The sequence below is a fragment of the Lycorma delicatula genome, chromosome 1, assembly GCF_047948215.1.
Source record: "Lycorma delicatula isolate Av1 chromosome 1, ASM4794821v1, whole genome shotgun sequence".
In the NCBI taxonomy this organism is placed as follows: domain Eukaryota; kingdom Metazoa; phylum Arthropoda; class Insecta; order Hemiptera; family Fulgoridae; genus Lycorma; species Lycorma delicatula.
Window position 1 is genome coordinate 345,384,354 of NC_134455.1, and position 16,050 is coordinate 345,400,403.

Here is a 16,050-nt window from a genome sequence, read left to right on the forward strand (position 1 = left end):
GAGAGGAAGATGAAGGCGATTGACAACAAAAAGTAAAGCATGTGGACGGATTTTTTGGAAAATATTTTTGAAAATCAATATAGGTCAGAAAAAATTTGTTAGCAACATATAGCTCTACTTTCTGCTCCCTCTGTGAAATTCTTGGGGTACAAATTGAGGGGTAAATTTAGTACTTCCTCATGGTTTTTGATCTAAGAAATTGAATAAAAGTGGCCCCAGAATTCTATCTTACTTAGGTTTTAAGAAAGGCTGGGTAAAACACAATTTTAGGTTTGGAATAAAATAACTTTGCTAATTTATCAATAAATAAATACAGATTAGTAGTCAACTCTAGAAAACTGATGTAAATAACCTTTATTAAAATTTAACACAAATTTGAGAAGTTCAATTTAATTAGAAACAAAACTCACACCAGTTTGTAAAAGTGATACAATTTAACAACCAACAGAACAATTTACATATAAAGGTTAAAAATAAATTTGAAAGACATCCTTCTAAAACATATTAAAATTTTCTTTTTTTTTCATAGGTTGGCAACAACAGCTGACCACAAATTAAATTTAGTGTCTAGCATTTAAATAAATATTCATTGGTGTGGTGTTTGTGCAGTTATTGTTCAATCAGTCATTCACAATGGATGACTGATTGAACAACAAATTTGTTTTCATTTTAAGAATTGATGGAAATGTTAATTTATGGTAAAGTAAATAAAAATGGAGTGGTTACTGTGCATGACTACTGGAAAAATTATCCAGATCGTAAAAAATTTGAGGCTTTGAAGAGGTGAGATCAAGAAGCAGGTATGCTTAAACCACAGGGATTTAATGCTGGTCATGAACATTTTGTGAGAATACCAATGCTGAAAAAGCAGTATTGAATGCAGTACAAGTATCTCCCACCTCAAGCACTAGAAGGTTGTCACATCGCTTTTATGTTTCACAATCAAGTGTTTGATAAATGTTATGGGAGCACAATTGAATGCACTAATGAATTCTGTTTTACAAGAAATGGCATTATAAATTAACAAAACACTCACACTTTGGTTGAAGAAAATCCCTATGAGACTGCTACAAGTCATTTCCAACAAACTTTTTCGTTTAATCTGTGGTATGGTCTTCTTGGTGATAATCTCATACACCCTTTTTCTTACTGTCAAGGCTCAATGGAGAGGAGTACTTGCATTTTTGGAAATAAATGTGATTGAACTCTTGGAAGATATTTCACTTTTGTAGATAGAGTGCAGGTACGGTTTTTCAATGATGGCGCATCTGCTCACTACTGTCGTGATGTGATGAATCATTTAAATACTACATTTAGTAAGCAGTAGATTGGCCAAAATGGACCAGTAAAATGGCCATCTTGATCTGATCTCATGACAGCAAACGTTTTCCTTTGGGGTTCAATGAAGGAATTAGTCTATTCTGTTCGAATTGGCACACAAGAAGAATTTAGAAATCCTATAATAGAAGCTGGAGCTACTAGTAGAAATAATAATGATGCTATTTGATGTGCCAGGATAGCGTGGATTCACTGAGCTGAACTATGCATTGAATAGAAAGGCATTTAGCAACTCTTTGAAGAAATGTTTGCAGCTTTATCAAGTAACCAATATGATATTTAATAATTTTTAGAAAAAAATAAAAATAAAACATATGTAATTTTTATTTTTTAAAACCTACTTTTTATTCATTTTTTCTGTTATTGATAAGTCTTTTATTTGTTTTCATTTACATTATGTTGTTCAAACATTGATGAAAATTGTCCTGTTTAAAATCATTTCACTTTTTTGATCCAGTTTGTGTGCTGTTTCTAATCAAAGTTGAACTTTTCAAATTTGAGTTTAATTTTAATAGACGTTATTTAACATAATTTTTTCAGAATTAAAAATCTCTACAAATTTAACATGAAATTTTTATTTGTTTGCTGGTAAATTAACAAAATTGTTTTATTCCAAAACTAAAAAAGAGTATTTTCCGACAAAACGTTCTCGAATTATACCCTGTTTTGCCTATAACCTAAATGAGACGGAGGTCTGAAACAACTTCTTATTAAATTTCTTGGATAAAAAACCATAAGAAAGCACTAATTTACCCCAAGAATATTAGTATGGCTTAGTTTTACAGATAGAGCAGTAAGCATGGCTAAATGTTTTGTGAGCCAAAATTCGCTAGCAAACTGGCTTCTGACCTTATGTATATGTGAACTTTTTTAAATTTTTAGCTATAGAATCATCTCCTGAGAGATTTCTGCGCAATTTGGAATCACCTGTATATATATATATATATATATATATATATATATATATATACAGGTGATTCACACACATAATGGGCTGTTTATAAAACAATTAAGGTATTTTAAAAATTTATTTATGTAATTTAGTGTAGTTTGCTGTTGCCAAACATTACAATTATCATTTTATAGTATTGGTAACTTAAAAACTTTTTATTTTACACTTCCAATAATCAGGAGTTTTTATAAAATCCGAGCGGCCTGCAATCGATATTAACTTGGAGCGAGACTAATCTAAATTATTTCATGATTATGTACAAATATGTTACTCACTGTAATGGCATTAAAAATTAACCATTAATTTCTGTTTCTAAAATAAATACAAAAAAAAGAAAAGAAAGGTAATTTTGCTTGATTTCCATCTGTTTTTAACGAGGAAAAAACTACCATTACTGTGATAAGTAAAAAAAATATTAAAAAGACTTAAATTGTACAATCAAGAGTAAGATAATAATAGTTTTTAGTTATATGTAGGACAAAACAGTAAATAATGTAAAGAAGCAATAGTAAACAAACTTACACATATATACTTACAATTGTTTTTTATTTTTTACATCTTTCATCCATATTGAATGTAAATTAAGTTGTGCTTGTTTAACACGTAAAAAGAATCTGAACAATACATTATAATTATCTATAACAACTGGTGAAAAGAATAAGTGTAATGGTACTGAAGGACTGTATTCCATTCTTAGAACTGATTTTACTTTCACTGTAACAGATAAAACACTAAATATAAATTATATTAAAAAAAAATGCCATCTCATTTTGATAGGATTTCCCTTATTTTTTTTAATTAAAAAAAAAAAAAAAAATTATTCTGATTTTAATTCAATAACATTTCAATATTCTGTCAAAAAATTATAAAGGTCAATGGTTTTTTAAAATTAAAATTAATTAACATAGCCCTTTATTTCTATTAAAATTTTCTTCGAAGGTTGTGTACTAGCTCATTCTGCAATTAAATTTCCTATTTTGTCATATTATAGGGACTATTAATTTCCCATGTGAATAATAAATTTCTACATATATGATTTCAATCTTTTCAATATAAAAATGCTATATATATATAATTACGACTTTATTTGTTCAAAATTTTCATATAGTTTTTATTATGTATATTTTTATTTTCATATCAATCTTTAGGTTGTTATTAGAGGCATCAACCATAAGAAACTAAAGTCTGGATTTGCCAAAACTTAACCAACAGGAACTAATAATAAAGAAATCATTTGTGAAGGTGATATAAGTAAAAAAAAGTAAAACTACAAAACTCCAGTATGCAAGAGCAGTTTGTGTTCTACAAGCCAAGGAATGTTGAATATTAACTCAATATTCTGTATTAGGTGGTATTAATAAAATTAAAAATATAATTTCACTGATGTTAAACAAAAAAAGATTTCTTTTTTCAGACCAACACTACACGACAGTGAGTTTGTAGATTAAAATAAAATTTCAGGATGTACATTTTAGTTTCAGCAGTGGTGGCTTGTAGCTAAAATTAGTAGAGGTGCTGCCCCAGAAAATTTTTTCTGGGCCTTTTCAAGGCCATAGTTAAAGTTTTCTGTAAAATAAAAGAACTGAAAAAATGAATCAAATAGAACAGCTGGAAGCAGGATAATAATCTAATTCGACACTTTATCACATTCAAGAATACGGTACTCGGTTTTTAAGCAAAACACTCGCAGAGTAAAAAAAAAACTATCTTCCAACATCATGCCAGTGCTCTCTCTCCCTTGCAGTCTCATGTGCAGCTTTCTATGTGCGCATGCGCACAACAACCAAACACCACACTGATGAAACTGTGAAGTGCACAGTTCCATACAAAGATTTTTGTATCTTTTTCATAAACTGGGGGATGGCTACTGACATTAAGCTTAAGGATTATATATTGCACAAGTATAAAGAAAGAATTAAAGAAAAAAGGACTCATATTTAAAAGGACTCATATTAAATGTTATCGATAATATCAAGTGGAAATAGGAGGCGCTGCAATTCCACAGTGCCTATACACGAGCCGCCACTGAGTTTCAAATTTGACTCTCTATAAGGTCAATACAATTTGAAAATCACATATCACACAAATAAATAAATAAACTTATGTAGAAGACAGGCAGAGACAGTTTTCTTATTGGTTAGATTTACTGATAAAGGTAATTTTATAAGAAGCATGACTGAATCTCCATGGCAGAGTGGTAGTGTCTCAGCCTTTCATCTGGGGGTCTCAGGTTTGAATCCTGTTCAGGTATGACAGTTTTCATATGCTACAAAATTCCATTTCCATATTCCCACGTACAAGCTTCAAAAACTTCATGTTGAATTAATTCATCAAGAAAAAAATTACCTCCAGGTGAACAAGAATCTTTGGATGGTAATTTAAATTCAAATTTTTCTAATATAGTCTCATCAGTGTATTGTACATTCCTGGCTGAGCCAATCAATCCAATATTTAAATCTGAAAAAAAAAATAAATAAAAGAATTAATAAAAATAAAAGTAACATTTTTATAACATAATTTTAAAAAATAAATAATATAGGGTTTTATAGAGGAAAAAAATTATAATTTATTGAACCTTACAGCTGCCAGGTAAATAGAACTACATACATCTTAGGATAAATTAAAAAAAAATAAAAATAATATTATAAACTAAAATCTATACCTTAATTAAAGGGGGGAAAAACAAATATAAATATATCACGATTTAAAAATGAGTCTGATGCATTTCACAATGAAGCTTTTTTTTTACAACTGAGGTGTCGATGTTAACATACATTTGGTGAAAAATACAAACAATAACTTAATGTTAGTACATGACAATTACCATGTGTAATTAAATGTAAATTACACATATACAATAGGTTATGTGTGAGTACTTAATGACTTGCATATTCATGAATCATGAGGTTTATTCAGAAAAAGATCATGAAATTATCTTTCTTTTGGTAAGTATCTGGCAAAAGATGAATCTAAGCAGTAAAAATGCTAAGTTCTGCAGTAAAAACTGCTATGTTATCTATTATTTTTTTTGTAAAATCAATTGTTGCACCAGTGTTTTTTTTCATTATGGTTTTAAATAGTTTTGTTGTGTTACATTGTGTATTATAACACAATGCCAAAAAAAAAAGAAACTGTTCATTCCATTATCCATGACAAGTTGAATTATTGCTAAATGTGTTCAAGGTAGGTTCTAAGATGATCACCTCAAAATTTACAACTGTTTTTAACAGAAATATTTTTTTAGATTGCGTAACTGTGATGAAACTAACATTTTTCATTTTGAGTGAAAATCCTGATGTCAGAGTATGGAATGGAAAGTTTGCCTGCCAAGAAAAAAATGTTAAACCTACGCACTATTGGTAAAGTGATGTTAACAGTGTTTTGGAATTATAAAAGCCCAAATAGTGCGATTATTTAGAAGGAAAATGTACAATAGTATTCGCTGTTTAAACAGTAAGTACTACTGTGATTCGCTGGAAAATAAAGTGAAACCCGCACTAAAGAGGAAACATCTCAGTTCTTTCTCAAAAAGTGTAATTCTTCTGTATAACAACCACCTCCATATTACTCAAAAGGCACGAGAAGCTATTAAAAAGTAGGAGGTGTTGTTCCAATCCACTTTACAGACCTGATCTCCCACCATCAATTTTCTTTTTTTGATCCTCTTAAAGAGTCTTTATGTGGCACAAAGTCAACAAGTATAAGTGGGTCAAAAATGCAACAGAAGAATGGCTAAGACACAAGATGAACAACTGTTTACTACTAGAAAAAGAAAGCTCACAGAATGGGACAAGTGGCTATATATAGCCTATAAAGTATGGCTAGTGTAATTGTCATTAAATATATAATAATTTTTCTAGTCATTTTTCTATAATAATCATTAAATGACCCATATAACAATGATGTTCTACTGATATCCACATATTTATTTGTTCCATTTCTTGTATTATAATGATGAATGTCCAAATTTCTTTTAAAATCTTTTTTTTTACAACTGAACAATGATTCATAAATAAATAACGTAGCATTATTAAAATAAGGCCAAAAATTTACATGCTTGTTTCACAGTAGTTGAATTCCATTCTGGAAAAGGTTTTCCAGAAATGTTCTAAATGATCAGAAAAATATTATGCTAATTGCGCCATCATAATAATATTCTGATGGAAGCATTAACTAGAAGTTAATGCGATACATATTTTTAATTTAATACTTAAGGCTGAATGACATTTTTGACGGACATTGAAATTGTAAAGTGGATACTGTGTAAGTATAAAAGATAAAATTATTATATATACCTCTGCAAACATTTGAAGATAACTGTTTATTTAAAACAGGCCCAAGCTTGTTAAGAAAATCAACATACAGTTCGCCTCTACCCAATAAGTAAAAATCTTTCATGGCTTTCAAACTTCCCAGAAGATTGGCTTGTTCCATTGCTAATAACCACAGTCTCTATAAGAAAAAAATAAATGAATAGTAAAACTGTAACTAGTTAAAATGTTGAAATTTAAATATAGTTTAAATTAAATATCTGTTTGAATTTAAACTTGTGAGTTAAAACTATTATAAACAAAACTTAATAAATTAAACTTGTCTAATTATTTTAATTAAATAATCAAATAATTTAATTTCATTAGTACATTAAGTTTCCATCACTTTGCGTTTACCACAACAATAATATAATAGTACTTTTTATAAAAAGTAGTTTTTCCAGAGATTCATTTTTTCTGTCATGTTTAATACTTTTGTAGAGATCTCTCCTTCATCATACCATTTTGTGTAATTTAAATTATTACATTATTAAAATGTTACAAATGAAGAGAGGAATGTTTACCATCTCCCATTCATACATCTATGAATGAGAGAATCTTTGAATAAATATATATTCAATATTAACTGAAACTTAACCACCAAAACATAGTAAACAGATTCATATCTTTTACTTTGTAATTAAATGTTGGTTTTTTTAGGATGACTGTATTTAAGATATATATATATACTTTTTTCCTGAATTCAAATAATTCTTCAAGATATTGACCATTGTGCTAATCAAATTCAATATTAACTGAATCTTAGCCACCTAATCACAGTAAAAAGATTAGTAAATTTATCAGATCCACACCAATAATTGATTTTTGCAGGATCCCACATCATCAGTTGGGATTCAATTCTATAATTACATAAAAAATGATTGATGAATTTGGTAAGTTTACTTATCTTTTTACTGTTTTTTGGTGGTTAAGTTTCAGTTAATACTTAATCTTATTAGCACAGTGATCAATATGTTGAAGAAATATTTAATTTAAAAAAATACATATATATATTTTAAATACAAGTGTTAGTCTTTTGGAAAGGAAAAAGTTAATTAAAAAATCCTTGTATTTTATTAGGGAATTAATCTGACGTTCAAGTGTTCATGTGGTGGGCCTGAGTAGGAGAGGGACGTAGGGTCTTTCTGAACTAAAGCGGAAGAACTCTGAGTGTTACTACTCAGTTAACTTGTGAGGATATGGAGAAACCCGCCCTCCCAAATCAACTTCAACTTTTAAGCATGATGAAATAGTCAACCAATCTGATAACTACCCAAGGGGTAATTTTAAAGAAGAATCCTTCACCGTATGCAGTGTAACTAGGTGTTCAGATTCTGGGAAGCCTGATGCTCATGCTCAGACGAAAACCTTCAAACACACTTACTAAACTAAAAACTACGACAAAACACTTCTTGGCAACGTTTAACATCAACACACCTACACAGACCAACAAGCTAAAACAGCTGACTAACAAGCTAGACGTGAAAAGTATACAAATAACAGCACTACTAGAAACTCGATTTAGGAACGAATTTCATATGGACTTGGGAAATTACAGGTTTTACAAAGAAAACCAGCCATCATAAACAGCGGGAACCATTTTAGGAACAGCTTTTGCAGTAAGAAAAAACATCAAAGGGAAGCCTAATTAAGTTTTCATTTGTATCAGAAAGAATTTTAATGCTATCTTTCAGGTCAGGAAATAAAGGGTACACCTCCGTAAATGCACACACCCCAGTGAATAAGGATAATAGAGTAAACCCAGATAAAGCATAAGCATTTTGGGAACAATTAGAAGACGTCACATCTAAAATTCCACATCAAATCAAATTTTTACTTGGCAATTTTAATGCCTAAATAGTAAAAGAAAAGAAATTTAGGAACATAGTGGGAGACTATCCGGCCCACAGAAGAACAAACAAAAATGGGGAGAGAATCATCACCTCCTGCAAAATCTTTAATCTTAAACTGATGACAATGCACTTACAAAATACGCTCAAGAAGAAAAGACATGGGTCACACCTAATACAAAAATAGTATAATTTCAAACAGACCATGTCACTACAACCAGGAAAGATGAAAAATAAATAATGAACACCAGAGTTAAAAAAGGACTAAACTTAGATTCAGGTCACTACTTAATAATAATTAAAGTAAAATTTCAATCTAATAAACCAAAAAACAAACCACTTAAAAAATCAAGAATAAATACAAAAGCTCTCAGCCATAAAAAAGAAGAGTATCTAAAAAGAATAAAATCAGGCAGAATAGACCAAGTTAAGAATGGACTGGAACGAGTTCAAAGACATTTTAAAAAAAGCAACAGGAGGAATTTCAGAACCTAAAAGGAAGCCCAAGCACAGATGGTGTAACAATAAGTGCAGCAAAGCACTAAATATAAGGGCGGAAGCATGGAAACTATGGATCTTCCATAAAATAGAAGAAAATTGGAACAATTTTAAGACAACGAAAAGGGATGGCAAGAACCATCAAAAGAATCAATAAGCAGCAAGACATCGCTAAATTGGAAAAGATGGAAAAACATTTCAAGCAGTACAAACTAGGGACTTCTACAAGACCTTCAAAGAACTCCAAGGTACCAACCAGCAGGATTAAAAAGGATAACAGTGAACTAGTCTTAAATAATAAAGAAAATTGTGATATCTTATCAAAATATTTTCAAAATCTATTAAACTATGAAACCCCTAAAGAATTATTCTATTTTGGAAGTAATAATAAACACAACCCAGACTCAGAACCCACAGAACAGGAGATAGTACAGATCATTAAGAGACTGATAAACAATTTTTTTTTTTTATTTTGTTTAAATAATAAAGCACCTGGAGAAGATGGAATAATGGTGAAAATGTTGAAATGGAAAGAAGGAAAAATAGTAAAGATGTAACAAACCTGCGAAGGAATCTGGTAAATTGAAAAGACCCTGGAAGAATGGAAAAGTGCCCTCATACACTCTCTGCACAAGAAATGAGACAAAACAGACAGCAATAATTATAGGGGAATCTTCCTTCTACCAGTAGCATACAAAATTTTATCAAAGTTCAATATAGAATGAACAAACAAACGAATTATCTAATTGGTGAGTACCAGGGAGGAGTTAGGAAGGGCAGATTGTGTGCCAAAAAAATTTTCAACCTTAAAAACATTATAAGGCTTAGAGCGACAACTGGGAAAAAGAGAACTAGTAATATTCGTGGACTTGTATTACTCCATAGCTAGATCAACATTATTTAAAATTTTATAAGAATTTGGCATAGACAGGAAGACCCGCAAAATTATGGAACAAACTTTAACATGTCCAACCTCCAAAGTTAGATTCATGGGTGAAATTTTGGAAGTCTTCATCATCAAGACAAGAGTTAGCCAAGGGGATGGACCATCACCAATGCTTTTTAACACTGTACTGGAAAAAATAATCAGGGAATGGTGGAAACAATTAGAAAAAGAGAATATCAAAGAAATACAACTAGGATAAAAAGACATTTAACACTATGATATATCACTTCTGACATTTAACACATAAGATGCATTATGGATAATGATTGAGAAACTGCAGGAAATGGAACAAAAAAAACTGGATTACAAATCTCAATCGAAAAAACGGAACACATAGAATGGAAACACAAGAATGAAAAATACCTAGAAACAAAATACGGCAAGATCAATAGGGTCAACAGCTTTAGCTATCTTGGAGAATGGAGTCAATCAAATGGACTGGATAAAACAACAATACAAACACAGATAACAAAAAAAGTACATACATACAAGCAAAGATAAGACATTACAACACTCATCAAGTCAGAAGGATTAAACGCCATAGAATGTTTACCCACAAACAGAAAAGGAAATATCAAGGAGGTCGAAGAGTGGGAACAAAGAATACTACGGAAAAGTTTAGGACAATGGAAAAACAAAGAAGGAGAGTGGCGACTATGGAACAAATACTACGGAAAAGTTTAGGACAATGGAAAAACAAAGAAGGAGAGTGGCGACTATGGAACAATGAGGAACACTTCTTAAACAGAAACTTTCACGACACCAAGAAGATGAAGAGCTAAATTTTATGGACACCTAAGAGGAAGGACACAACAAACTGATGAAATTGATTTTTGATCATCTTGTGAAACTCATAAACACAACAAATTGGGTTACGGAAATCAGAAGTGATCTAGTGGAAATGAGCATCCTGGAAGAAGAGATAGCCGACAGGAATGTTTTCAGGAAAAAGATATATAATTGTAAGCAATTTAAAGAACAAAAACAGGTACACAGTACGGGTTTAAAGTGGACTGACCAATAGAAAAAGCCTAGTAGTGAGCGAATGAAGAAAATCTCGGAAGCAAGAAAGATGAAACTCATCAAGCCAAGGTTCATCACAGTCCAAGACCTTAATGCTTCAAAAAAAATAATCTCAAATACATAACCATCAAACACAGTAACAGAACCTGGGTCTGTTACTGTGTTTGGTGTCCCATTTTAATCCCAATTACAGAGTAGGGAACCTAACCAAGTAAAATAATTACAGAATTATAGATTGATACTTTCTCTACCAATTGGTTATATATAGCGAAAGGATCGGATCGCTATCCAGATTGTTCTATAGGATTTTATACACATCAACCAGTTCGACACTATCACTTTGTGGATCGGACTATACTGTCAAAATATCAACGTTTATCACCCTAGGGTTAAGGAATGTTAAATTATCAAAGGATTATAGGATTACAAATGTTACACATAATTTAGTCATTAATAGCTTGGCTGACGTATATCTTTTGCTTGTTTATGAGTAATTTTATATTTTTTGTATTCTGTGATTGTAATTTTAGGTAAAGTTTTTAACCTGACCTGTGCACAGACAATAATACTTGCCTTGGTAGGATTTACTGTCTTGCATATTTTTACTCTGCGTGAATCGGGATATGTAAATTACTTTCTGGTAATAAATAAATATATATAGGATGGACCATGAAAAAGTAATCCTGCCTAGAGTACAGTAACCTATGTAAGACTGATATTAAGAACTAACACAACTGTACTAATCATCAGAGTAAATGTTGAAAATAATCTCCACCTACAGCTAAACAGTTGTGTGCACAGTTTAACAAACGCAGGTGCACCAGTGTCAATTTCGCTGGGGTAATATTGGTAATGCACATTCTGATATTCTCCTTCAGTTGACTGATTGTGTGTGGATTGTTTTGATGCACTTGTCCTTTCAACATTCTCCATAAATAAAAGTCTTATGTCAACAAGTCTAGTGACCATGGCGGCCATAAGCCTCTACTCACTATTCGCTCAGCAGTAAACAGTTCATGAACACGAGCAACTGACCTATCAGATATGTAACAGGTCGTCTCATCCTGCTGGGAAAAAGCAATACTCACATTCCTCTTCTGTAAGCTGTGGAGAAAAACAATCTGCAACCATATTCAACAACCAGCAACAAAAAGTCACAAGTTTTCTCTTGTCTGGTCCTTCAATTATTGCACAACTGTGGTTGTGCAATAATTGGTTGTCAACTCACCCTGACCTGTTGTGATAGTTTTCTAGTAGACTTCCGAGGACTACAAAACATCACTTCAGAAATGCATTCATGAAGTTCAGGGTGTGAACAGATTGCAACCAGCTCTTTGGTGAATGTAAAACAGATTCTGTTTGGCACCATCTTTTCATAAATTGCTGAATGTTGCGTTTAGCTGGGATGGGAATGATTAGGAAACTCTTTATGAAATAACTCCTGCGTTTCCTTCAAAGAACTGGTTCTTATGTACGACTAAAATATTCAGTTGCTCTGGTATCAAACACATAGCTAATACACACACAATACAACATACCTCATCTTGATCTCGGCAGACAATTTACTGTTGGAGCATGGAAGTGACGGGCAGGAAGGAAGATCATGTGACTCACAGGAGGGTAGTTATTAATTACATAGATATGTACGTCCCCTTCCTCAGTTCCAATTTTCCATGTCAGTGTCCTGTATGCAAACTAATGTTCTATTGTGTGATGTTAATGTTCTATTTAATATTCCATATTCTGGCAGGGCTACATTTATGTGGACCACCTGGTGTATGTATATATATATATATATATATAACAAAAACTAATAATGCCCAAATAATTATATATAACAATATTGTGCTTCTAAATAATTCAAGATTTGTTTTGTTAACAAAAAACTAATATTAAATATAACTAAACCATTTTATTTTTAAATGATATTAATCAAATAGAAGTTTTCATGATGAGGGACAATTAACGGAAAAGTATAATCAATCAAAAAATAAATATGCAAGGATGATGTTAATTTTCCTTATACTTCACATTATTCTCATATTATCAGTATCCATGAAAAGGTAAATATTTCATCACATTATCACTTATTTTACTATTTTAATAAAACATCCAGCCCTAATCATGGCTAGAACACAGTACCAATTGTAAACCAGAACCCTCTCATATTGTACTACTGAACTGCCATTAACATCCTTCTTATATCATGGTCAGTTTCCAGAAATTTATTCCAGAATAAAGAAAACAGATCAAGGAGAAAATGATATTTGTTTGTTTTCAATTGTCACCTGATCCACCTCAAACTTTATTGGTTCAATAACATACACTCATTCTCTTTTTACTGTGGAAGTATAATATTTTTCATCACTTACCAGAATGGTAAATCTATGTTATAAAATAAAATACAAATAATTAATACTATACCCGAGTAACAGCTGATTCGAGATTGGTAATAATGGTTTCAAGACGTTGAGTATCTTGAAATGAACAACTTTGCAGAGATTTTACTAGGTATAATTCTTCTTGATGAAATACATCGGTTTTACTACCAAAATCTAAAAAAGGTACATAATTTTGGAAATACTTATGTTCATTTACAATGAAATCTCTAAATATAAAATAATAAATATTGTAAAAAACTTTCCCCAAATTTATGGTAATTAATATGAGGGTTTAACAATTACATAAAAATGGGAACAGCAGAAAAACTATGTAATAGAATAAACCAAAAAAAAAGTATTTGATATTCTTATATTAGCTGTTGGTAAAGGATTTCCATTATTTATTTACCAGATATTATTATGCTATTCCAATACATACTTATAAATATCTTTTATTAGACATACATAAGTCACACTGGAATTCGTAGTAGGTTTAAAAAACCTGTGCATGAGCCTGGATATAAAATAAAAAAAAGAAAATATAAAGAGCTTATCCTAAAAAAATGATATACACTTTAGTTCATATCAGAAGTTCACATAACACTAAATTAACCTAATAAAGATACTTCTTGAATAATTTGTTACAAATATAAAATAAATATTTTCTTGCATTATTCTATTTAACTTTTACAGTTTAGATTTAATAAATTTTTACTTGTATTTAATAATTTCAAGTTGTTTGGTAAGCTATTAAACATTTTTGTAGCATGTACAAGTACCTTCTTTTTTTGCCCACTTCGAAACTAACCATTGGTAAAATAATAGATTTGTTTTTTGTTTTGCTACTAGACAATTTATGAATTTGTTTCAAATTATCACAGTAACAATAACACTCATAAATTATAAATCTGATCATGATTTACTACCATTTTGATGTCATTATTATAATTTTTCTTAAATATTGTTTTAATACGGGTGCAAACCAATTATGTAAGCAAGTCCCCATGGTATAAGAGCATAACTGGCAATACCATTAAAAAGTCCATAATATACAGTTAATACAGTTTTAGTATTTAACAGTTTATAAAGTTTTGCAAAGATAAACAAAATATATCTCTTTTTTTCACTATCTGTTTACATGTTCTGTTCATTTTGAGGTCATATCTATACCCCTAAATATTTGATCTATTACAAAATGTTTGGTTTTGTTTTATTATAAATTCTGATGTCATTCAAAATTGGACATTTATCTAAGTGATTTACAAAAGGAATATATACTGTTTTGTCAATGTTCAGCATTAATTGATTATTAGTTAACCATTCACACATATTAGATAATACTCTATTCATAGAAAAATCTGTATCCTTCCAATTGTTTTTAGAAGATAAAGCAAATTGTTTTTAAAAGATAAGGCTGTTTTTATAACATAAATTGGTTTTAGAAGAAGTATCATTTGCAAAAGAAATGACACCTTCACTAGGCAAATCCAGTAAATCATTAAAAATAACGATGGCTTAAGTATTGTACCTTGAGGCATTCCAATATTAATATTTCCATAATCAATTTTCATTTTATTAATTTTAACAACTTGAGATCCATCAGTTAAATAACTTATAAGTAAATTATAAGCTAAACCCCTCACCCCAAATCTATATAACTTTGCTAATAAAATCCTATGATTTACAGCAGCGTTTCTCATTCTAGGGATTGCGAAATTACCCCATAACTTTAAACAAAAACAATAACGAGATCATTTTATGAGGGAAAAAATCATTTTTAAAAAAATTTTACTTACATTTATAAGTACACTAGCTAAAGAAAATAAATTAATGAGATGCTGCATTGGATTTTCATTTAAAGGTTTCTTCATACTTGGATTTATGCTAGAAACACAAAAAAAAATTGGTTTCAAATGATAAAAGATAATTCCTATATTTAGACAGCCGTAGATGAAAAACCCTTAACACGTGGCGAAAGGAATTAATATTTTCAATGTTTCTGTTAGTAAATTTTCATATTTACTTCCACGAGCAAGCTAAATCTTATCTATCCACTTGTCTATCTAAATCTTCAGATGTGAATTGTAGTTGCAATGTTTTATCAACAGACATTTTGATGAGCTGGTTGTGAATCTCAACTGGTAACTTAGCAGTTGCAACAACAGTTTCACTAAATCGATTCAGTAACCATCTCTTTATAGAAATCATTTTTATCTTCTGAGAAATATTCCACCAACTGAATTTTTAGCTGATGCAAATGCATCTTCACTCTGTAATGGTCAACTTTGAATAAAATTAACTATTTCTACAGCTTTACAAAGAATTTGTATGAGATTTTCATCACATTTTTTGTGGCAGGACCATGTCTGTGAAGGAAGCAGTGTACCTGTTCCACCCTTGGTATTAGATGATCTCTTAATTTTTTCAGAAATCCACTGTTCTTTCCTGTTATCACCTTTCCACCATCACTAGATAGTGCAATACATTTTGTTCAATCTATGTTATAGTTTTTAATAGCTTCACAAAAATGATCAAAAGCACATTGTCCTGTTACATGACCAGGTATTGATTTGCAAAACAACATATTTTCTTTGATTGATCTGTTCCTAACGCATTCATATCTCACAAAACATAAGAACTGAGAAATGTCTGCCACATCTTTAGATTCATCAGATTGAATACTAAAAAAATTACTTGACCTCACTTGCTGAATTATCTTATCGCAATCAGCATCCATGTCATCGATTTGCCT

The 16,050-nt window shown here is 30.5% G+C and overlaps 1 protein-coding gene across 3 annotated transcripts in view; it reads right to left on the minus strand.

The window, feature by feature from the left end:
* Grip75 (gamma-tubulin complex component 4) overlaps window positions 1–16,050 on the minus strand; it is a 73,656-nt gene that overhangs the window by 11,941 nt on the left and 45,665 nt on the right. For all 3 annotated transcript variants that reach the window (XM_075382423.1, XM_075382421.1, XM_075382420.1), the window contains exons 8-11: window positions 13,342–13,472; window positions 6,586–6,742; window positions 4,637–4,747; window positions 2,827–3,004 (exon numbers count right to left, since the gene is read on the minus strand). In XM_075382423.1, the coding sequence (XP_075238538.1) occupies window positions 2,827–3,004; window positions 4,637–4,747; window positions 6,586–6,742; window positions 13,342–13,472 (577 nt within the window). The remainder of the gene's footprint in view (window positions 1–2,826; window positions 3,005–4,636; window positions 4,748–6,585; window positions 6,743–13,341; window positions 13,473–16,050) is intronic.